At 33.5% G+C, this 26206-nt stretch overlaps 1 protein-coding gene across 26 annotated transcripts in view; it reads right to left on the reverse strand.

Annotated features, from left to right (window-relative positions):
- Window positions 1–26206, reverse strand: part of TRDN (triadin) — a 547971-nt gene that overhangs the window by 152961 nt on the left and 368804 nt on the right. For 20 of the 26 annotated variants that reach the window (XM_056818706.1, XM_056818721.1, XM_056818719.1 and 17 more), the window contains 5 exons: window positions 24926–24958; window positions 24809–24835; window positions 19464–19490; window positions 16193–16240; window positions 5442–5489 (listed from right to left, as the gene is read on the reverse strand). In XM_056818706.1, coding sequence (XP_056674684.1) covers window positions 5442–5489; window positions 16193–16240; window positions 19464–19490; window positions 24809–24835; window positions 24926–24958 — 183 coding nt within the window. The remainder of the gene's footprint in view (window positions 1–5441; window positions 5490–16192; window positions 16241–19463; window positions 19491–24808; window positions 24836–24925; window positions 24959–26206) is intronic. The other 6 variants (XM_056818720.1, XM_056818717.1, XM_056818713.1 and 3 more) reach the window with 2 other exon arrangements.

Genomic DNA, 26206 nt, shown 5'->3' on the forward strand with positions numbered 1-26206 from the left:
CCAGCTGTGTGTTATGGGCAAGTCATTTACACTCAATTTCCTAGTCCTTACTGCTCTTCTGCTTGGAACCAACACCTAATATTGCTTTTAAGACAGAAAGTTAGGGTTTATTTAAAAAGTGGAGTATGAATTGTGATATGTGATATCCAGTGGAAATATTGCTGGGTTTGGAATCAGCCTAGATTAGTCTGAAATAATGGATTTGGAGCAAGTGGACCTGGTTTTATTTCCTAACTTTGTTAAAAAAAATTTCCATGTGTTCTTGGACAAAGTAAGACCTTGATGGACTTCAATGTCACTCCTCATTTGTAAAATGGTGTAAGAATTATTCTGCTAATCTTGCAGAGTAGTTTAAAGAAATATCCAAGTAAATATGCAAAAATAAACACTATCTGAATTCACACACACACACACACACACACAGAGGATCCTATAATTTCATGATAGAAGAAACTTTAAGAGTCATCCTTTGAAAACAAGGAATTGAGATCCACTGAGGTTCAGAGCTTTGTTCCCAAACAAACAGGCATCAAATTATTAAGGCAGAATTGTAACCCAGATCTCTTAAATCTCATCCAAATTCAGTGCTTTTTGCAGAGTATTTCTTTTATTAATATTTTAATACTGATTCCAAATAGTACTTTTCAATATTCTCCTTCAAATAAATAGGGCATAATTAAGGACACCAATACTAACAGAACATAAAATTTAAAATATTCCCTATACATAAATGCTCTTGAATTATTTTTATGAATATAATAATTATAATTATTGCTGGCATTTATGTAGTGTTTTAAGGTTTTCAAAGCAATTTTTCAATTATAATCTCTTAATCTTCATAATAACCCTGAGAAGTAAATGTTATCATTATTCTAATTTTGTTATAATGAGGAAACTGAGGCAGATAAGAGGGTAAGTGACTTGCCCAGTATAATACAGCTAGTAAATGTCTGAGGGAGGATTTGGGCTCATGTCTTCCTGACTCCAATTTACTCAATCATCTCTTAATATTTCATGTTTACAAAAATACTTTTCCATTGTCATCTGATAAAATAATTAATTGCATTGAAGTTTTTTTAAAAAATGTCATTCAGCTAAGACAAAACTTGATAAGGAGAATTATAATGAATTTTTTGTCTAATAAGGAAGATTGTTAATGTTGTTTTTCATTATCAGGAAATACTCAAAGACTTTCCCCACAAAAGCAGAGAAAATTCAAATCCCTAAATGCCAGATGGTAGATAGAATCAGAAGGCCCTTGACTATTCTGCTTATTTTGAATTTTTTCTTCTGGGCGATCTTAATGTTAAGAATGTAGGTAGAAAAACAAATGTGTATTATCTACATGGCATAATAAAAAGATTCCTATGTTTGGGCACAGGGAACCTAGATTCTGATGTCCACTTTGTCCCTAAATAATGACCTGTCTTCAACTGACAATGTCAAGTTTTGTCTTTCAAATTAGAGAAATGAGGTTTGTATCTTTGTCCTTAATACATATATGAGTCTGGATAAGTCATGTATAAGTCTGGATAAGTCATGGATAAGGCCCTTTTGGGCCTTAATTTTCTCATATGTAAAGTGAGCAAGTTAGGCTAAATCAATGGTGTTCAGTTTTTCTGAGACTCGTTTTCAAAATGAAAATATGTTTGAACTTTCAGAATTATATAATATAGTACTCATAATATCCTGAAATTCTTTAGTATTAAACAGCTAATAAAAATATTAAAGCATTCTGCATGAACTCCTTTGGCCATCTTTGTGAATGCCATGGGCATCTTACTAAATGGAGACCACTGGACTAGATGATCTAAAAGATCTTCCAACTCTAAGTCATATAACTCCAGACAAATTATTTAACTTCTCAGCATCTTCATTTTTGTTTTCCATGACATTTTAGGGGCTAAATCAAATAAGTTTAAAGATTATTTCGACTTTTTAGTTCTAGACTCTGGATTTTAATTACAAACCCAATTTAGAATAAGATTTATTACTTGGTTCCATCCTGTTGAAATTAGTGGCAGCAGTAATATAATTTCTCTGGTAACTGAGGTTAAATCTTTAAATGAGGCGGTTTCCTAAGAATAGTGTTGGACACTAAAATTCAAAATGAATTAAAATATTTGATAAATACTAAGAATAACTATGCTTCTTTATCTATGTTATAATTGAGAGGAAAGATCTAAGAATAAATTTTTCCAGTACTTGAAGAGAAATAGGTTATGATAATGGATCATGGAGAATTGGCAAAACTTCTTGGTCCATAATTGACTTCCACTTTCTCTTTTAAGGTGTGTGTGGAAGGAAGAGTGGTGAGGAGAGGAGAGAAAGACAGAAGCAGAGATGGACAGACATACGGAGACAGACAGGCAGAGACAGAAATAGCGACAGAGAGAAAGACCGAGACAGAGATAGACAGTCACAGATATAGACCTCAAGAGGCAGAGACAAAGACACAGAGAAACAAAGAGAAATGAAGAGACAGATCAGAGAGAGAAGGATATTGACCATTACAGAATCAAAATAGTTAATAGAAAATTGAAAATCTGGATCAATAAGGTGATGGCAAGAGAACATTTTGATTTTTCCAGTGACTTTAGCTAACAAAGCCTGAATAAGTATCAAGAAGATAGCATGACATAGTTTTAAGCACATCAAATATAGATTAGGAATCAGAAAACTTGGGTTTCAGACTCATCTCAGAAATTCACTTAATGTGTGACCTTGGTCTGGTGCCTTAAAGTTTCTAAGAATTAGATTTCCTATCCTTGCAATAAGTATGCTACTATATTGATGACACAAGATTATTATAAAGATAAAATTTGAGAAACTTTGAATTTTGCCAAAAAGAAAGTGTTTTAGACACATATCTTCACATATATATGTATATATATATATATACACACACAATTAATATGCACCTTAGTATGCTGAAATAATTTGCAGATGATTGTTTCATTTTTTAATTTTAGAAATAGTTAATTGTATATAGTAGGTACTTAATGAATGTTGATTACTGGACACTGAGATATTAGCAAAATGGCACAGTAGAAAAATTGCTGGATTGGAAGTCAGAGATTCTGGGTTCAGATCCCAGCTCTGTCACAGTTTGAATTTCTTCATCTATAAAACAGGGAAATTGAAATAGATAGCAACAAGAGTTCTTTCAGGCCCTAAATCAATAAACTAGAGAACCTATGAATCCATGAACAGCGATGAAATGTTAGATTAAATCATGTCCTTATGACAGTGTTCTAGAGTAGAAGACTGGGGAAATCACTGATGCATGTTTTATCTAGATATCAGCAAGAAATTTGATAGCATGTCACTTGATATGCTTGTGGATAAGATAGAGAGAAGTGGACTGAATGGCAATATAGTTGTAGAACTGGTAGAATCATTGGGCCCAAAGAGTTGCAATGAATGTACCTCTGTCAATATGTCTCTAGTGAAATATCACCTGATTCTGTACTCTACTTTCTTGGCCATGTTCCGTTTAATATTTCCAATTGATAAAGACCTGGATGCTTTTCAAAGTACACAATGGATGTCACAGATATGTGATCTTTGACATATTGGGTAAGAGAATGACAGCATGAACATCAGTACGCAGTAGTAGATAGAGAACTGTTTTCAAAGTCATGATCAGGGTTCAAATTCTGCTTGTGATGAGTGCTAGCTGAAATACTGGGTGAGTCCATTGACATTTCAGCAACTTAGATAATCCACTAAAACTATAAGTTGTAGAATAGTTATTAAGCTGCATTAACAGAAAGGGTTTTCTTACCACAGATCTAGGCTAAAAAAAAGGAATGAAAAAAAAAGAAATCTCTACTGGCTAAAACTATTAGATCTAATAAAAATGAAATTTAATAGATATTTATGCAAATGCTTAAATCTGCATATGTTTTAAAGTTATTTTATAAGGACAGTATGAGGGAGATGAGGCTAATAATCCAGTTTATGTGCAAAACCTCTGGAGAACTTGCAAGCTCGATATGTATGAGACTGTGAAATTTCAAACAAAAAGTTAATGTAAACTTAAACTATATCATAAGTAAATAATATTCAGAACTAGAAATATTAATGTCCCATATTTCCATGGAGTCAGTGCGTATCTAGAGAATAATATTCAGGTCTAGGCACTACTACATTTAAAGGACATTGGCAGGGTAGAATAACTATGGAGGAGCACAGTCAGCATGAGAAGGAGCCTAAAAACCACAAAATGTGAGGAGGATTGGTTGAAGAAACTAGGGATATTTAACCTAGTATTTAACAAAGAAGACTTGGGCACAGGGACCATAGGAGAAGTCAACAAATATGAATGGTGCACTTACTATGTGCCAGACAATATACTAAATGCGGAGAATAAGAAAAGAAACAAAAAAGATAAAAACCAAGGTCAGTCCCTGAACATAGTACCTTATTTAAGTATTTAAGGGGAAATCATAAGAGAAGGATTAATTTTATTTTGTTTGGCTTTAGTGAAGAGAATTAGGACCAATAGTTTGAATTTGTAGGAAAAAAATGAATTGGACTCCATGTCAGAGAAAATTTTCTAACAACTGGAGCTGCTATAAAGTGAAATGAGTTGCCTTGGGATATGGTGAATTTCCTTTTACCAGAGTTCTTTGAATGAGTCTGAACATTCTAGTGGGGATTTCTATTGATTGAGAAGGATTGAACTCAATGGTCTTTTGAGTTCTCTTCCAAATCTGAAATTCTACAGTTCTAAGACTTGGTGAATAAAAGCAACAGATTCTAAAGCACTCTTCTATAATTAAAATAGTTATATCCCTCTGTTAGAAAGGTTCAGCATCTTGTGATTTATCTTCACTTTCAAATACAAAATAGGTTTATATTCATGGAGTTAACACCCTATATCTCTGAAATATAAAATTCCCTTTTTGGAGAAACAGGGAAAGCTGTATGTTAAGCCTCAACATGACAGAAAGCATTTTCGTTGTCCTTAATTGCAGCTTTAGCCTTTTCATTGAGAACCCATGAGTTGTTATTGCATGGACAGATAATGCTGAATAATAGCAGGCAAAAACATGGCTATCACAACATAATCAGTTGAGAGTCAGGAGGACAAACTGATTTATTACCAGTGATGCTGGACTAGCAAATAGAACAAAAACCTGGTTGTGAGTCGCTTAATTGTTTGTCTTGTTTCCAGCAGCCTTATTTTTCTTGAGAAGTAATGAAGTGCTTGGTACAGTCTGCCTGTTCTCAACTTGTAGTGAAAGCTTGAGTTACATGAGTGAGAGACAAGCCGAGATGGTAGGCTCAAATTTTCTGTGGCACAGGGAAGCAATCACTAATGGAGCAATGAATTTAAAGGTTATTGTCTTCTGCCTGTCTGAATCCAGTGTTTTCCTCCTCGTGCAGTTGTTTTTCTAAAGGAGATAATGTCAACGCGCTTCATTTTTTTTTACCTTGCTCGTCTTCCTTGATTGATTTTTCTTCATCCTTTTCCGTGGCTCCTGCAAAATAAAGAAAAGACTCAACTGAAACTTCTAGGTGGAATAGGAAGCCCCAGGAGGCAGAAAGTATCCAGAGTGAATTCAATGTTTGTTTACAAAAATCTCTAGAAAACAAATGCTTCTAAGGTTTTAAGGCATCAAAAGAATTCTCCTCAATCTGTGATCTAAACTAAATATTATAACTTTTTTTCTATAAAAATGTAAAGGAAAAGTAGGATGGATGGATTGGTCAATTCCACAGTTTGATGACTCACTGGAATCCCCTTCTCTGGGACATCACTCATTTCTTTGACAAACCAGTCAAATACCCCCAGCTCAACAAAACTGGCTATCTCTAAAGCTCTTTAGGTCTTGAAATGTCAGTTGTGTAGTTCTTCAAATTCAGTCTAGAGACAACCTAACAGTTGATAGCATAGTTGACCTTGCGATTTAGATTAGAATGCAATTATCTTTGAAAAAAGGACTATTTGCCTTTTGTCTTTTTATCTCTTGTACAATGCCTGGTACACAAAAAGCAATTAATAGATTGTTGTTGAATAAAAGAAGAATCTTAAAGTGTTTTCTTGAAAACTGTAAAATCGAGATTTGAACTCTGGACTCCATTCCCCAGGAGTCCTTGCTAGCTCCCAGAATGCCCTCTAATCTCACTGAATTCTCACGTGGGCCAAGATCTAGAAGGTATTTGACCTGATTGCAAAGGCTTTTGTGTCTCTTTTTGGACTTCCGTTTTGGAGCAGACGCGTCTCTTTCAGGATGTGAAGTTATCTTGTCTAGGCCCCTAGCCTAGGCATGTGTTTTCTTCTTCTGTAATTTCTTTATTCCTTAATCCTTAATAAACCTCATAAAAATATAATACTCCTTGCAGAGAGAAACTAATTTCTACCTGCCTCAGTTTTCTAAATTTTAACTGCTACAAAACATAAAAACTTATACAAAGAATATATACATGTGGCAAAATATTGATTTTGTTTCAGAATTGGATAACCAGGCTTTAACAAAGGCTAAATGCCACCTTTCTAGTTTGGTTATTGCTTATTCATTGTGCCAGCTAGGACTGAGTCAAGGAGTTCTGCTTTAATCACATGTAGTCTCTAGATGGTAAGTATCCCAATATACCCCCATAAGGGAATCTGAAAGCTGTTGCATATAAAACACAACTGTGTGACTAATCTGTTAGATTAGACTAGAATGATCCCAAGTGATTATATACATTTAAATATCTAAGCTTATTACTTTTGTGAAGAGACAACATTCTGATTAGGTTTTTCCTGACTTTCTTGATGGAATCCTGGTGTCCATTAACATGTATTTGGTTTAGAATAGGCAGATATAAAAGAATGAAAGTGTTCAAGGCTCTGTTCATTTGAATATTCCCAAGAGTTTTTAGGTACCAAGATACATATATATTTCTATATTTGAGCAAATTTTAAAAATAGACAAATATGATAGAATCAATGTTGCTATTCTTTATCCTTTCTTTTGTTCCTATCATTTATTTTTAAAAGGATTTAGTGATGCTTTTTTTCCCATCACTGTCTCTACCCCACGATTCTTACCTCAACAGAACATTTTCTCATAATAATGACAGTCAAGCAAAACAAATCAACATCTTGGTCATGTCTGAAAAGGTATGTTAAACTCTACCTTGCCTTTGGCCTCTTCTTATCACACAGTATAGTTATTCCTAGATTAAATCTCATTGAATTAAACTAGTTTTCAAACTATTCACTGTTCAAAGTATTCATTCATTTCCCAAATATTCATCAAGTGTTTAGTGGAAAGATCACTAGACTAGCAGTTGATTATATAGATTCAAGCCTTTGCTCTAAAGCTTAATAGCCAGAAAATGTGGAACAAATTACAACTACTCTAAACCTTGCTTTTCTTAACTGACCTTAAATAACATTTCTGACATAACTGACACAAATAACATAAATAACATTTCTACTAATTCCTAATAGTGTGGTTGTGAAAATCAAATAAGTTAATGTATGGAAATAGATTATAGTTTAAGAACTATATAAGTGTAAGCTTTGAAAATATTAACATAAATAAAAGGCAATGTTTGGTGATGAGACAAAGTGACAAAATTAAATCATAAATAAGAATCTTAATAAGATGATACATGAGTAATCTTCAAACGAGTGATATAGAAAATAAAAGTTATCAACTCTCATTAATTTCAGGAAGAAATGAAGTCATGTGGTCTGAAATGATCTGATAGATTCCATGTAGTTAAGAGCTAGTTCTGGTAAAATAGAAATTAGGAAATGTAAAAGTTGAATATAGATATATTTCAAATCAGAAAATAGCATGAACAAAGTCCTAAAGCTGGAAAGTCTCACAGGATATTCAGGGGAAAAAATGAGAAGACTGGTAGATTATTTGTTGAAGACGAAGCTCAAAAAGATATTGAAGGCAAGATTTCAGAGGTTTCTAAGAGCCTGACAAAAGAGGCTAGATTCTATATATGAAGAGGAGTGAATGGTATTTATAGGTGCTCTTATTGAAGCAACAAAGAACTGGAAATATAACTTCTCTTTGGTATGGATTCTTTATGGATAGCCATATTAATTTCCAACTCATCTTTTCTGAGAAGATAACCAAAAACATGGTAGCTAATGAGATAATAATAAAAGTAATAAATAATATTTACATAGTACTTTAAGATTTGAAGATCACTTTACATGTTCTATTTCATAGGATTATTTCCATCCAAATATTTTAAAGTATACTTTTTTGAAGTAAAAAATCTATATCAATTGGAATACCTCAAATTGAACACCAATCATTGTTTCCCCTTTCTTTTAAATTGTTTAAATTTTACTTTTAACTAAATAAATTAAATTTATATTAAATAAATTTTAAAATTATTACTTCCTTTTACTTTTCTTTAAAAAATTGTTAAAAGGTCATCTCTTTTCCTGGAGACTATATTAAAAAAAAACAGATAAAAGAAACTCACTACCCTATGAAGCAGCCCACTCCCTTTCAGTCCAACTCTCACTGGATTAAGGTTGGGATCATTGGATTCATGGAACATATGCTGGACTATCAGTTGAAAATACATCAAAAAAAGCAATATGCATTAAAGATCCAGAACATAATGGAAGGGGAATTTTTATCATAAATGTACTTTAAAAGCTTTGAAGTATAATATATGGATAAATAGTATGTGCCAATTAGCCAGAAGCGGTAGTTTTGCATAAGGGTAACTGATTCTAAAATTTTTGAAGGAACATGCTGCCTACTGTCTGTCTAGGAGGGCTCCTGAGGAGATAAGACTTAATAAAGGGTTTTAGGGTGCTTTGTGTGCTTATGGACATGAGTTTCACAATACATGGCATCTTTTAAAGATTGACAGATGAAAATAAACTGGTCTTGGGTCAAAAAACAAACTCTTTCCAAAGTTGGTAACATATTTGGTGCATTGTGTTCAATTATGGTTCCAAGTAAAGTGATGCCAATGAAGGATTTGTGAACATGTAGAAAAGGAAATAGTAATCACAAAAACCAGCCTGGGAGGTGGGGGGAGGACAGCTAGGTACTCAGTGATTGAGAGCCAGGCCCAGAGACAAGAGGTCCTGGGTTCAAATCTGGCCTCAGACATTTTCTAGATGTGTGACCCTGTGCAAGTCACTTAACCCTGACTGCCTAGCTCTTACTGCTCTTCTGCCTTGAAACCAATACACAGTGTTGATTCCAAAACAGAAGATAAGAGTTTAAAGGGTTAAAAAAGTGTCAACACAGATGAGGATGCCATCTGTGACTAAACATAATTCTTTGTTTTGGGTACATATAGCAGACTAGTACATATAGCAGATGATGCAGTTATAGTTTAACTAGGTTTTAGCAAAGCCTTTGGTAAAATTTCTTATGCCATCTTTGTGGATCCCATCATTTTGATGTATGGTAATTTCATTTAGAAATAAAAATTGGTTTCTTAGAAATTACTTGGAAATATTACTAGTCACTTGTCATCTTAGGGAAGTGGAAGGTAGAGAATATGGATGGTAAAATGCAAAAAATAAGGATTAAAATTGTATCTATGTGTAAAAAATATTTAAAAATGATTTAAAAAACCATAATGTCTCCAAGGGAAAAAAATAGTAACATGTTTCTGATTGCATATGGGTGAAGAAAGTAGGTACCTAACTGCAATTGCTTCCTGTCAACAAAGAGAAAAGAAAAAAAAAGGAAAGGAAAAAAAGAAACCTGGGAAATTTAGCAAACTGATGTGAAAAAGTTGTAAAAGAAATACTCCTATGTTTTAAGTGGGAGCTCACTGGCCTTTCAACTTTTCAATTTAGAATATTATTATATTTCAATTGAATTATCTTTATCCTCTTATTCTTGACATGAGTGGGATATTTAATTTCATCTCAAAAATTAGTTGCAGAAATGATTTCATGAGTCTGCTAAATTTGTTCCCTGAGCTGTATTTGAATAGAGAATTAATCTCCATATAAAGAGTAGGATAGCTAAGCCCCACTTTATGATGGCAGTATGGCCTTATAAATTTTCCCAACATTTTTGTTGTATGGTTTGACTAATTAGAATTTTTACAAGCAAAGTTTGGTTAAATATATATTTAATAAATTATAAATCATAATAGCATAGAACTTGGTTTTGATATGATTTTGACTAGGTCTATTGCATTATTTGGAGATTATATATAATTGATGTCATATTAGATGGATTCTTATTAAGAGCAAAAAAAAACCCCATCAATGCAGAGGTGATATACAGGGGATTTGATGAATTTCTGTATATATCACAATGGATATGGAACTGGGATACCTAGTCTTGGAGTAATTATAAAACATGGATAATTTGGGTACCAAAAGCCAATTAAAATGTAATTTATTAAGGAAATGCACTTAGAATTACCAGGCTACTCCAGGATCAGGGAGAAATAGAGGACAGGCAGGTACTCATTGCCTCCTGGTGGTTTCTGTATTATTCCCTAATAGACTGGGTGAACTGGTTCAGTTATAAGTAATATAGGAGGTGGGATTTCAATAATACCTCTGCACAAATAACTTTTCAAATATTAAGTGGTGAGCAAATAGAACCCCTTTTGAAATGAACTGTAACTTGAATACTTAGGCCTAAAATGATTTTCTGAGGATATGGACATTATGATGATATATATATGTCTTCTGCAAGACAAATGGGGGCATTCTCTATTCAAAATTGATTCTCCATGTTCCACTTAAGGAGTTATATAATAGGCCAAGGAATGCATATCCTCATTCTTAAAACTAAGCGGGAGGGCTCCTATGGAATCGTGTGTCAGTCTGGGGATGATATATATTGTTCCATTGCACCTGGATCATGGTTTACACATGCTTCCACAAGCAGAAGAGCCAGATGGAATGTTCTCTAGGATGTACTAGCACAGTTAGCATAGGGTCTATACACTCCTGTGGATGCCAAAATTTTAGATTTCAGGGCTATCTAAGGTGAAAGACATAGGATTTATCACTTACATATATAGGCATATGACTGGGGTTTGGGGTTTTTAAAGATTACTCTATTACAAAAATGAATAATATGGAAATAGGTATCAAGTGATAATGTATGTATAACCCAGTAGAATGTCTTGTCACCTCCGGGAGAGAAAATTAATCATGTAAACGTGGAAAAATACTAAAAGAAAGAGATATCTATGGCCAATAACATGCTATCCAACTATTATCTGCACTAAGCCTACTGACATTTAATAAATCACATTTAACAGTAATAATGATAGCAAATAATATCTATGATACATAATATTTTATATATGATATATATATATAATACTTTAAGGTTCACAAAGTACTTTATCTAATATTCTCCATTTGATCTTTGTAACAATTCCACAAGTAAAGTACTATTATGATCCCTTCTTTTAGATGAGAAAATAAGTTTCTGAGAGTTTAAGGGATTTTTCCTAGGGTCACAAAACCAATAAGTATTTAAGATGTCTCTATATTTTGGTCTCTACCCTACCTCTCTACCTCTAAGGAAACATTGTGGCAGCTGAGAGGACCCTGATTAGAAGGCTAGTTTTGAGTTGAAGAATATAAGCTTTATAGAAGTTAACCCTTTTGTTCCTAACTCCTACTTCATACCGAAAGTGGTAACAGTCCTTGAACTAAAAATACTAACCTGAAATCTTGCCTCTCAATAACTTGTAACTTAATGATTTTTGAGTGGGAAGGATCCTTAGAACCTATCTAGTCCAGCCCCCTTGTTTTTCATGTGAAAAATATTGATGCTAGAAGAGGGAAATGATAAGTCAAAGTGCACATACACCAAGTAAGTACCTGAACTAGGATTTGAACCCAAGTCTAATGACTTCATGTCCAGTATGCTTTCCACTACATTGCTCTATCTGTTAGTCCCAGTTCTGCCTTCCAAGGAACAACTCAATTCCCATCTGTGTGAAAAATCTGGAACTATTTGAAATAGTAATCATATCTCCTAAGTCTTCGTCTTTCTACCAAACACCCCCCACCCAGTTCCTTCATCTGATCTGAAGTTTATTCCTAGTTCCCTCTCCATGCCATATGGTGAAGAGACTTGCCATGGCATATGGGTGAATTTCCTATCTTTATGGCCCAGTATATTTTTGATAATTCCTTAATTTTTGGATCTTCACTGATAACTTGGCACATTCTTTATTGGATTAATATCTTAATCTTGAACTTTATTTCAAATGTGACTCATGCATTCATATCTTATTCTCCCCTTGGATTAATTTCCTCATCTCAGAGTCACTTTCAATCACCTTCTGTGACCACCCATCACTAGATTCCTGGATCTGTGGCTATTCTCTTCTGTTAAGACATATAGCATTTTTCTGATTCTATAGGACAACCTAACCCCAGGTTGAGACCTTCCCTGATCTGGTTTGCCTTTCTTTTCCCAGATTCCCAATTGTGAAAATGGATGAAGTAGACTGAAAAATAACAGCCTATTAGGCAGAAATAAATGAGTAAAGACTTCTGATGACTTAAGGATTGTGCCATACATGGCAGCAAACCAATTCTGAAAAGATGTCAAGTCAAATTAAAGTCCTATCTGTATGCATACAGCTTGTTAAGACTGAACTGAAGGAGCTGGTGTGCCTGATTGACTGCAGCTCATTAAGCAGTATGGTAAGCTATAGTACAGACATTTGTAGGAACCAGTTGTCCCACAAGGACAAATATAAATGCTCTTTAGTTGTTCTTGTCTACATATGGCCTCTGCTCAGAAGTAGGCTGTTCAGGGCTTTTTATTTCTCTTTTGATTTTCAAAATAGGGTATATTTAGTTGTGATATCTCAAAGTTGGTGTAAATATATCATATTACAAGTTTAGGAAAACATCCCTGTGGTATTCTATTTGGCATACATCATTGCTTCTGTTACCCATGAACAAAATTTACATGACTAGAAAATTGTAATGGAGAAACTCTCAAAGCCAATGTTAACCTAGCCAATTGGTAGGTAAATAACTGGATAATTTGAATGAAAGAAAACAAATACTATAGCATCTCATTAGTTATTAGGTACATTCATAATGTGGATGAAAATATTTCTCCTAGAAGTTTCTTAAATTAGCTAAATAGCATGAAAGTTTCTTTGTGTATTATTTACAGGGAAAGATGGGGAATTGGAAAAACAGGGGATAACTGAAAGGTTTGTAGCAGGGTATGGAGGAGTTGAAGGGAGTGAGGGAATATGGCTGCTGGTGAGGCAAAGGAGAGAGATGCCCCCTGCCAAGAGGCTATTTTTGACCAAAATAGGGTGTTCAAGAAATGAGCCACTTATGGTAGCCTGCGGGGATGTCTTCTCACTTGATTGCTGCCAAAGTTGCCCTAGAGCAGGCTAAACACGGACCCTCCTGAGTGATAAGCCTCTCCACAGAATTTGGTTGCCCAGCACGGGTCTGATAGGGACCATTTGTAATTTGATGACTGAACTGAGGTTCAGCACCCTCTATGCCCCAGAAAAGATAATCTACTTATCTGACTGCAATATTCAAATAATATAAATTTTAATAACCAGTTCGGATTGCAGAGGTATCAGGGAAAAGGGAAGAGGATGTCCCTAAATAAGGTTGGAGTCTTTCTTAGCTATGGAGCTGAGGCCAGGACTCACAGGCTGTTGGAGGGTTTCTCTGCAATATCTATGCAATATCTATGCTAGTTTTCTTAATTTCAGAATCTTAGCAGTAGACAGCAAACAACAAGAACAGTTCTGACCTTTAGAACTGGTTGGGTCAGTATCTTCAGGCTGAACAAAATATTGGCATCAATCTCCAGAGACTGTGAAGAACAAGATCCTCATGCTCCCATGGCAGGAAGGAAGTGCTCCAGTCACGTGACACACTGCCATTCCCAATTACCCCTTCCTCCACCAACTGTCAGTCTTTTCAATTTCCTCTCTATGGATATTCCCACTGTTGTTTATTCCAACACAGTGGCAGAAAGTCCAGAACTTGTTCTTGTTTCCTTTCCACATTTGTCTAATCATAATTCTATTTTTATTTATATTGTTTAAAAATATTTCAGAGCCTTCATATTCAAATGTATGAGATATTTTAGTTGACTCAATACTTAATTAAAATGGTGCTAATTTTAAAAATTGTTGTAATTTCAAAATATTCAAGTACTATTATAAAAATTCTTTAAGAGAAAAATCAGTAGTTTATAGTATGATTAGGAGACTGGATGTATATGGGGCAGAGGCCATAAGAGGCCTTACATCAGGAGCGGTTAAGGTTTTATTCAGTAGCCATGTCATGAAGTAATTAGGGAGATAACTGATTGTAAAATGCCTGCTAAATTGTTTTCTGAGTATATGTAAGCTTGGCAAAGATCTGTAATTATATGTGATATATCCTTTTGGTGGATGATTGAAACCATAGTTTTAGTTGCCTAAGAGATTGAACTGGGTCCTATAATATTTCTATTTTGTTACATTCCTCAGTTTGTTGTACTCTGTAAAATAGACATTTAATAACTGTGAATTGGCATGAGGTGGGTGTGAAAAATCCAATTCAGATGCAATTCTTAAGAAAATTTGAGGAAAAATTGTTCTTTTTGTTGTACAATGAATCACCGTCCACATTTTTAGGTTTTGACTAATGGGCTGATATCTTCTCTTAATTTGAATCATAGATTGTTATAACTGGAAAGAAACTAAGAAAAGGGAAAATACAAGCAATAAAGAAGATCTCACAATCACATTCAAGTATCTGAAGGGCTACTGAGTTATCTTGTTTTTCTTGGGAGTAGTTTCATTAGAAGCAGATAAATGTGCAGTGGGGATGTGATTACAAATTTGAGGGCAAATTCTGCTTTAGACAATTATTAGCTGTGTGGTCCTAGAAAAGGCACTTAAACTCTATTGGTCTCTGAGTTTTTTCATCTGCAAATAATAATATGTGCCTACCAGGATTGTTTTGAGGATCAAATTAGATGATAATTTCACAGTTCTTAGCATACAGTAAGCATTATTTAAATGTTGGCTGTTATTGCTATTATCGTTCTGTTCCCAGAGATAGAAGTAAATAGCGTTTGTAACGGCATGTGTTTAAGCTTTGTGATGGGAAAATTTTCCAGAGTTATAACTATTAATGAAATGAATTGCTTCAGGCAAAGGTTGAATGACTACTTTTTGGATATATCATAGGTGGTATTTTTGTTCCTACATGTTTGTTGGAATAATATCTGAAGTCCTTTTTGCTCTGATATCTGTGATTCTGTAGTCTTATTCAATCTTCTCTGTTCAGAGATGAAGCAAGAAAGAGTACAGAGAGGTAACTAGTACCAGGTCATATAAGTCAAAACTTTGGCATCTTATTTAAAAATACAAGTTCTTTAGCTAGTTCTTGTTCTTTATAGCAAATCAGAGGTGCTAGGTTCAAATCCCATCCCTTACTAGCTGTGTAAGCTTAAGAAAGTTACTTATCTGTGCCCCTGTTTCCAAATCTATGATATTAAAAAATGGCATTACAATCTGTGAATGAAATAAACCTTTCAGAATCCACTCCAGACATTCATAATGTTGATCTTAAACATGGTATAGTGAATGCTTTTCACTAACCAAATAAGGATGGTTTTAAATAAAGTGTTCCATTATATATTCCTTACAAAGTTATAGTCTCAGTACTGAAGCTCATAATAAATCTGAAAAATTTTAGCCCAAACAGATTTGTATGCAAAATATCTCCCAGTTTCATCTCTTAAGGTAGGTTTTCAAGAGTTGTTATTATCTCCAAAGCAAAATGAAAGATTGTTTCTGCTCATTCCATTCATCAAAGTCTTTTTTTGTGTAAGATAGATCTTTCTAATCTATTGACTTCAAATATGCCTCCAATATATCCAAGGACGCTGTTGAGCTTAATACAATTTTAGCAATTACATTTTAATGAATTTTCCATTTTTATACCTTTATCCTTACTCTAAATACTGTTTTTAATGTATGGCCCCAAAGTTACAAAAGCTTTGGCATTAGAACACTAAAAACAAACCTTATTGAATGAACTCCTACACTACAAATCTTGAAGAAAATGGTTTTATTTTTTTTTAATTGCTAAAATAGGAAACTGAAAAGCCAGAGCTATCATACATCCACTTCAGAACACATTGTGTTAGGGACACTGGCTGAGATAAGTTATGCCGACATTTTTAAAAGTACATCATTATTTTCCAACAGCGTTTACCTTTTTTTGTTGAGGCAGCAGCAACCACTACTTTGCTTCGTTCAGTTTCTGCAAATTCAGATGTTCAAAGGATGAAAAATTGGTATTGGTGTTGCCAGATCAATACCTTTTATTATTATAATGCAGATCAGGATTAAGCTGCATAAACAGAACAGAACTCAAGACATTGGAAAACAAAGCAAGGGACTGAAGAAGCAAAGTCATAAAGTGATATTAGGTTACTCACTGATGGATTTTCATTAGTAACATGAATGAAGTGCATAATGACAAAGACACAATGATGTTAAAAATGGATGCTGCTAGGAAGGGGAAAGCCACATATGAAAATCTCTCTTACTACTTTAGTCTCACATTTAATATATTTTTTAAAAAACTAAGAATAAGTAGCTCCAAAGGATATCGAGAATAATGTCATTAGAGTTTCAGGGTTTCTTTTTCTTTTTTTTTTCTTATTAGAAAGAAGAGGTCTACTGGAGCTCACAAAAGCAGCTGAATGTTTTTGCAAATATGATTAGACTATGTGCTTCTTGTGAGAAAACAAACATATTTTTGAAGGACCAAAAACAAAACATAGACTCTTTCTTAGATGTTGGTTAGCTCAATAGTAAAGAAGTAATATTCCGTTCCAAACACTCCATTTTCTTCAGCCCACCTGTAACTACATATTTTCACCTCTTGTCTCTATATGTGAACTCTGCTCCAACTTGCACTATCCTATCCATGTTAGACTCTAAAATGTTACCCTGTTGCCTGTATATACCTCTATATTTATATCTTTCTGAATACCAACTTATGTGACTTCTCATCCTCCCAGACCCATGTAGGTGAACCTATGGCATGTATGCTGGACGGGTTGCTCTGCTCTGCCTCTCTACATGCCTGAGGACATTTATCACATGACCCCCTCCTCTACCCAGCAGCCCAATGGAAGAGCTTTCTCTTTCCTCTTCCTAGGGAAAGGGGATGGCTCACATGTGGGGTGAAGGTCACACACAGTTTGGGCACTCAGTATCTAAAAGGTTTACCATCACTGTCCCAGACCAACTCCTAGGCCTAGAAGAGCTTTTCCTGAAGTAGCCATATAACTTGGTTCTAAAATTATACAGTGCTATATAAATGCTATTTTTATTTTAAGGAATTTTCTTGCTACTTTTGTTACCAATGGTCACTTTCATGTTGAATTAAAAATGTCTTGTCTTTCAATAAAGATGATAAAAACCAGTTTCAGAGAGGGATGGCTCTGAATACTGGAAATCAGAAGGTTGTAAACCCTGTGGCTGGATGAAAATGCTAGCCTCTCCAAGTCAAGGCTAACAAGGCTACGTAGAAAACTGGGAGGATAAGGTTCGAAGTTATAATTTGCATTATAGAAAAAGGGTTAATAACCAAATATTGAAATTATTTTGAAATAGCTTAAGTGCAGGTAGGAAGTACTCAACTACACTGCTTGATAATAATCAGGTGACAAATGTATAAATGAAGAAAATATATAATGAAATCAAATTCTGGGACAACCAATCAGATTGAGGAACAAAGGGAAAATGGAAGGGATCTTTGGGTTCACAGTTATCAGGGCTAGTAATGTGACAAACTTGCCATTGGTTTAGCTACGCCATCTCTTTGTACCAAAATCACATGGTTATACCCTCCTTTTTGCCTACCTGAACCACTACAACTGTTTTGAACAGTTCTGGCAAAGGTTATTTTCTCATTCCTTACGGGGATGTTCTCTTGTCAGTTAATGCTATATGATTGGGAATCCATTTAAGTTGGTGACAAAACAGCTTCAGATCCTGGAAAGGATATTTGGGCATGTTCAAGTCTTTCAGCTTTTCGGAAATTTTACCGAGTCACATCTTGTAGGTCTTTAGCTTGGGCTCATGATGCTTTGACAGCACAATCTGACTCCAGATCTCAAGTGTATGTGTGTGTAGAGAATGGATTATGAAGGGAGAAGGTAGTAATTTTGATTCATTATTACTGGAACAGTGTTGTTTTTTTTTTTTAGTATGTTTCCTTGGCAGTGGAATTTGGTATTTCCTTTCCAAATTACATTACAAACAGAAATCTTTGAGTTTTTAAAGATCTTTTTGGGAATGGATCAATCATTTTCAAGCTTATCTTTAACCCACAGCTCTGTGCTGGCTCTTCTGCAGCTCTTTATATGTGCAATTCCATAACATAATCATTACCATAAAAAAGGGCTACTCAATGTTTATGGTTCAAGAAAGCGTTAGGTTCATCTCAAGTCTAGGATAGAAGTATTAATGTAAACTTTAACCATTCTATTAAATGGTGAATTTCCAAGTTTTCCCTTCATATCTTCACTAAACAAACAACCAAATAAATAAGCAGTTCCCCAAAGTCGGATACTGCATATAACTTCTTGTGAAATGTTAGCTGTTTCTGTCTGTTTTATTTGTGCATATATTAGAAGCATGATTGATGTCTAGGCAGCTGTAATCCTGTAGAGAAATATAAACCCTTTTAGACCATGAATATTTTTCAAGTTTGACTATAAATCTAATATGTAAAGGCTTGAGTAGCTAGAAACAATTTCCCCCTAAAATCAAATTTATATCACAATAAGGAAAACCATTTCCATTTCTTGGCATCTGTCAGGTCCTTATCTAATCTAGTTATGCCAGCAAATCAACTTTTTCTCTTTTAAATTCTTCATATAATTATTGCCAAAATCTTCACAATTTCAAAAGCTTTAAAATGGCCTTGACATCAGTCAGAATTCCCTCATCTGAAATATATAAATTCTGCAAGTAACATTAATAAAATGACTCCAGCTTTCTTTACACAAAGATGACTCTATTCAGGGATGCGGAGGGCACACTCATCCTGGATACATTACATTGCCTAGTAGTTTGAATATAAGATGTACTATTTGGTCTTACCATGAAAAGTATTACTATGTGGCTTAGAAGCATCACTTCAAATTATAGCACTGCAAAGGGGAGAGAAAAACTCCCAGCACATTAGCATTCCATAAAAGTCTATTCACGAACAAATTAATGTTGCAAACAAAAAGCTCTAAAGACAATGCTTAAGGAAGTATAAACACACAGAGAAGACATGGATTAAGTATTTTTAAATGTCATTCCAGTGCAAGAAATGTTCAGAGTAAGGAGAGACTTTCTCAGCACCTCCCAGAAATTAACAAAGTATTATTGATTTTGCCCAAAGCCAAAGAGCCGAAACAAATACTTGAATATAAGCTTTTACATTTTTATAAAGCATGCAAAAGTTTAATTCAACATACTTGATTTTACTTGTTTTTCACTTGGGGCTGTTAAAGAGAAATAATATTCACATTAATCAACAGCTTTTTTTTTTACTTTGTTATTAGGGATTGTTTTATTCTTTTATTTTTTAAACCCTTACCTTCCGTCTTGGAGTCAATACTACCTATTGGTTCTAAGGCAGAAGAGTGGTAAGGGCTAGGCAATGGGGGTCAAGTGACTTGCCCAGGGTCACACAGCTAGGAAGTGGCTGAGGCCAGATTTGACCCTAGGACCTCCCATCTCTAGGCCTGGTTCTCAATCCACTGAGCTACCCAGCTGCCCCCAAGGATTGTTTTATTCTTGAAAAACTAGGTTTAAAACTTTGAAAATTTTTAAAAGGTTTAAGCCAATTTTTTTTATTCCATTTTTTGTGATATTATCCTCCAAAATTTTACTTTGGGGAATTATTATAAATTTTTCATAAACTGATTTAAAATCGGGAAAAATTAGGCTGTCTATATAAGTTTTTATTCAATTCTAACTGATTGATATTAATTATTTTAACATGGGAATCACTCCTTTGTCCCCAAAACTTATTGCTGTTTTACAAATATGGTTTGCTCTCTTCTTCATAAGTGTAATTCTGTAATTGGCTTAAATTAGATTTCTTTTTTGTTCTAATTATCATCTTTCTCTAAAGACAATTTGCTGCTGCTGAATGGAAGAAAGCAACTTTAAAGATGAAAGAACATATATAAGTGATTAATGGGCACAACCAGTTATTTTACTTTCCAGATAAACAAATAATATGCTTTGGGTTAGGAACAATAATGTATATTATAAGACCCAGATAGAAAGAGAATCTATTTTACCAAAGAATTATTGATCCTATCTATTGTGCATGAAACTAAAAGAAGAGAAAGAAGAAAGAAGAGCCTGTCCATATATAATTGACAATCTATCTGTTAAAGAGAGCAATATGTATGACACAGACAAAGGAAAAGTAGAACAGGAGTCTAGTGATTCATAGGAAACTGTAACTTGAAAAAAATTATATAAATGGTCTCAGATACCCATATATGCACATTCAAAATATGGAAAATAAACTAAGTGGATTAGAGTTCTTAATGTAAAAGGGTCAATATCACCTAATAAGTACCATGGAGACTTGGTGGAATATGAGCCATGACTAATGATAGAAGTGAATGGATATTTACATTTTTTATAAAATAATAGTTTAGACAAAACGGTGATAGAGTAGCATATCGCATACCATTGTATGTATTATATAGAAGAAGCTATGCTTTTTAGGTAGGGAAATAGATCTTGTCTTCCACTGATTTATTGGTGTGGATTATTTCCAGAATAAAAATTCCCTTCAATAAATGAAGAAGAACAACAACATATAATCTTAGAAATTTGTCTAGGGAAAGAAGGTTTCAATTGCTTGCTCATGGCCATAGAGTAAACATGTATCAGAGGCAGGATCAGCGCTTCATTTCTTCCTTACTTCAACATTGAGTTTCATGAGGCAATGTTCATCAATTGGGAAATGTCTTAACAAGTTGTGATATATGATTATGATGGAATGCAGTTGTACTCTAAGAAATGATCAGGACAGTTTCAGAAAGAGTCCTATATAAATTGATACAGAGTGAAGGGAGTAAAAGCAGGACATCTTTATATACAGTTAACAGAAATATTGTTATGATAATCAACTGTGTGTTACTCTTATCAATTCACTGATTCAAGACAATTTGGAAGATTCATGTTGAAAAATGCTGTTCTCTTCCAGTGAAAGCATTGATGAACTCTGACTGAAAATTGAAGTGTAATTTTCTCACTGTTTTTCTTCCTTTTTTTTGTAACATGGCTAATATATAACTAAGTTTTGCATGATTTTGCATTTTTAATTTATAGCAAGTTGCTTGCCTTCTTAATGGGTGTGGGAAGAGCTGGAAAGAGGGAGAATTTGGAACTCAAAACATAATTAAATGAATGTTAAAATAAATATGGGCAGAAAAATAGATAAACACTGGGTCTCTCTCCACTATGATACAGTATGTAAAATACATAATCTGTTAATGTTAAAAGAAAAGATTAAAAGGATGGTTACCATATCATAAAATTTTATATGCATATATAATATACATAACATATGTCATATATACATAGGTAATATGTATATATACATTAAATATAGTAGTTAACATATATATACTGTATATTATAGGCGTAGGGCATAGTTGTGTTAAAGAACTTCATCTATCTGGACATTTGCTAGCTATTTCTACTAAAATCTTATCAACTTATAAATTCTTCCTTTTGATAATTTCATCTTTCATAAAGTAGAGGAGACAACAGGTGTCTAGTTATTCTTTATTCTAAATTCTGTTCTGAAGAATAAGAAGAAACTGGAAGTGGAAATGAGAGGTCACTTGGGAAGAAATAGCCAAACTATCTTGGAATTGATAATAGAAAAGTAGGAATGCTGAGTATATCCTGATAGGTATTCTAGATTTAAGGAAGTTGTGTTTAAGGGAGTTCAGAGAATATGCAAGTATAGGTTTCTCTAACCAGAAATTCCAAACAGGACATAAGCTTAAAGGAAATAGGAGTTTTTTTAAGAACAAAGTTCTGTTGAGACACCCTTTCGTATACCATCCAGTATGTGATAAGCCAAATGGCAGATTATTCATTTTTCCAAATATCTTCAACCCTCCAACACCTCTCATCTGCAACAAAAAGGATCAGATGTAGAGTAATAATAGCTTAATCTACAAGATGGGAAGACCCTTGGGCAGAGTAAAAACCTTAGCCAAAAAAAAAGTTTTAATATCTACAAATTGTATTCAGTGTATCTCCCCTTAACAGGCCCTACATACTCCTTCAAAAAAGTACAAACAAATTCATAGAATAGTCTTGGGTCTCTGAGGCTCTCTCATGTAGGGAAAACGTGATTTGGTAACTCTCTCTCTCCTTCTACCCCATAAAAAGCTACAAGCATTAATCCCTCCAAAGCACATGAAAAAGAGGAGCAGGGCAAAGAAAAGAATTAGGTGGAGTGCCAGTGCTGATTGTAGCAAAGGTTCTGACCAAAAAGGTTCAAGAAACTCAGCTGGCACCAGTTCTTTCTTCCTGGAGGGAGAGATAAAAGGAAAAGAATATTTTTTTATAACATACTGAATGAGTAGTAGCTTCTACCTGAAGCCATCCAATAAGGGAGACCAACAAGCAATTGTATAATTGATGTTAAACAGAGAGGCAGTATTCAAGATTAATGCAATAAAAATATATTAGTAATTAATTATTTAAAACTACTATTTAGTTGTAGTATAAAAATTCAACTGCTAAAGTAAATATGTAGTGTCCCCAAAGTTTAAAATTATTTGGAGACTTTTGAGACACCTTCTTTATTCTGTGTCAATATTATTAAAATTACATAACTACTCAATTTATTGAATATGTATACTCTGTAATTCCTAATACTTTGGATTTTTCTTGGGACATTAATTACCCATATGCTTAGCAAAATTATGATTGATTTTTCTATACTACTTTAACTTTTAAAAAAGTTTTTTTATACTTTCTTTTCCAGATTACATGTAGTTTTTAATAATCATTTTCTGACATTTTGCAATCCATGTCCTCTCCCTTCCTCTATTTCTTCCCCCCAACAACTGCAGATAATATACTGTATATATGCCACCATATAATACATATTTCCCTATACATCATGTTGTGAAAAAAAGACATATAACACTTATACAAGAAAAAAAAATCTTATGAAGGAAATAAAGTGAAAAATGGTAGGCTTCAATTTGTATTCAGATGCCCAGAAGTTTCCTCTATGGCAGTGAATAGCCTTTTTAATCATGTTTTTCTTGGTGTTGTCTTGGATCTCTGTATTGCTGATAATAGTTGTCTTTCATAGTTGATCATCATACATTATTGCTGTTACTGTGTACAACATCTCCCTGATTCTGCTCACTTCACTTTGCATTACTTCATACAAGTTTTTCCAGGTCTTTTTTTTTAATGATCACCCTGTTCATCATGGCAGAATTGCATTAAATTAAAATCATATAGCCACAGCTTGTTCAGCCATTCCCCAAAGGATGGACATCCTCTTAGTCTCAATTCTTTGCTCTCACACAAAAAAAGAGAGTAGCTATAAATATTTTTGTAAAAGCTGGTACTTTCCCCCTATAGTTGATCTCTTTGGGAATCAGTATTTCTACATCAAAGGGTATGCACAGTTTTATGTACCTTTATGCTTGGACCCAAATTGTTCCCCACAATAGTTGCATCAGTTTACAGCTCTTTTAACAGTGCATTAGTATTCTAATTTTCCCACATGGCCTCCAACATTTATCATTTTCCTTTTTTTTTGCCATTTTAGTCAATCTGATAGGTATGAGGTGGTATCTCAGAGTTCTTTTAATGTGCATTTAGTCAATAGTGATTTGGGAGCATTTTTTTTAATATGACTAAAGATAGTTTTGATTTCTTTATCTGAGAACTGCCTGTTCTTATCTGTTGACAATCAATCAATTGGGGAATGACTTGCATTCCTATAAATTTGATTCAGTTCTCTGTTTGAGGAATGAGGTATTTGTCAGAGACACAATATGCACTTTTTCCCAGTTTTGTTTCTCTTCTAATCTTGGTTTTATTGGCTTTGTGCAAAATCTTTTCAATTTAATGTAGTCAAAGTTGTCTATTTTATAACTTGTGATGTTCTCTATGTTGTTTGGTCATAAATTCTTGTCCATGGGTCTTACAGGTACACTATTTTGTGTATCTCTAATTTGTTTTTGGTATCACCACATAAATCATGTATACATTTTGACTTTTTCTTAGTATGTATATTTAAGTTTTTAAAGTACCATATATATTATTTTACTTCAAATCTATAGCAGTCATAAGAGAAATTATATTCTGCATTTTTTCAGGGGAAGGAAGACTTACAACTCTTAAGTGACTTGCCCAATTTTCAGAGGTAAGATTTGAACTTAGTTCTTCCTAACCTTTAGTCTATCACAATACTCAGTTTGCAGTGTCTCTTAGTGTTTGAAGTTAGTTTCAGAAAATGTCTTTAAAACTAAAAAAAATTTAAAAAAAAAGACACATTCTTCAAGTATTCTCACTATAAGTATTATAAAATACAACATTTCCATAGAGCAATGAGACATTGTATATAGTGGTACAGGTCAATAATCTGTGACTTTTACCTTTGTGGTTTATTTATTTGGTTTAAGAGAAAATGGTTTGGAAATATTATTTTATGATTTTCATGGCATTTTGTATGACTTTATTTCTTAAAAGAAAAGATCTATATTCAGCAAATGACTGAGACAGAAAATAGCAACATGAAGCTTACCAGAAGATTCTTTTGTTGGAGATTTTTCTGTAACAAAGAATAATGAGATCATATTTAATTAGAAATGGAAGTAAGCAACTAGTGAAATTAAGGAATTAAAACATTTCAAATATTTACCTGATTCCACATATTTGTCTTTCTTTTCCTGTTCTGAAAAAAAAAAATGTTTATAATTATTACGCAGGTTTTCTCCCAAATTAATTTTATCCTACATTTATAGAAAGACACATGCATATATTTACAATGGATTAATCCAAGAAATAATAATTATATGAAAAGACTGGCTTGTGCAATTTAGATAATTCTTCTCTGGCTTCTCTCTTCTCATCTATTTCCTGGAAATTTCTTTATAAAACAAAACTACTCAATTACTCCAAATAGTAAACATTTGACATTTGAAATAGCTATAAAAGTACTAATGAAAGGCTTTATTTTGGTTTGAAGATAACCATATGTTCTCAATGATTATGTGAATGAAAACAAGATCTGACAGTTTCTCCACATGCTTGAAAGATTTCATATATGATCCCAGTGAAAGAATATTCCTGAAGTCTGAGGACAAGCTTAGTTACATACTAAGATTAAATGGACAGATAGCTAAAATTTTTAATCCAATAGATTTTGGATCAAAAAAAAAAATGCAACGGCCTAGAATTATTGGCCAAACTGAATAACATGAAAGAAAGTAGAATAAATGTAAAGTTCTACATACCCAAGGGGCCATAAAGTTGTATATACCATTTGACCCAGCAATTTCACCACTATTAGTGATCACTTAGTTAGTAGTGATCAATGGAAGAGTAAAAAAACCTATATACAAAATATTTATAACATCTCTCTCTGTAGTAGCAAAGAATTGGAAACTGAAGGGATATCTCCATCAATTGGGGAATGGTTGAACAAGTTGTAGAATATGATTGTAATAAAATACTATTGGGCCATAAGAAATGATGAACAGGACAATTTCATAAAAATTTGACAAGACTTTTATGAACTGATACAAAGTCAAGTGAGCAGAAACCAAGAGAACACTGTACCCAGTAACAGCAACATTTTACAAAGATTAATTGTGAATGACTTAACTATTATCAGCAGTGCAAGGATCTAAGATAATTGCAAAGGATTCATGATGAAAAATGCTATCCCTTACCACAGAAGGATCTGATGGAGTCTGAATGCAGATGCAATCATTATTTTTCATTTATTTCCTTCATGAGTTTTTTCTTATATACATATGTCTTCTATTACAACATGATGAATATGAAAATATATATTGCATGATAGAACATGTATAATCTATATTACATAGCATACAAGATGATCAGAGTTATAGTGCTAGAACTTGAAAAGACCTTAGAGGTCAACTAGCCCAATCCTGTCATTTTAGAGATGAGAAAT

This window comes from Monodelphis domestica, chromosome 2 (assembly GCF_027887165.1).
Source record: "Monodelphis domestica isolate mMonDom1 chromosome 2, mMonDom1.pri, whole genome shotgun sequence".
Taxonomy (NCBI): Eukaryota; Metazoa; Chordata; class Mammalia; order Didelphimorphia; family Didelphidae; genus Monodelphis; species Monodelphis domestica.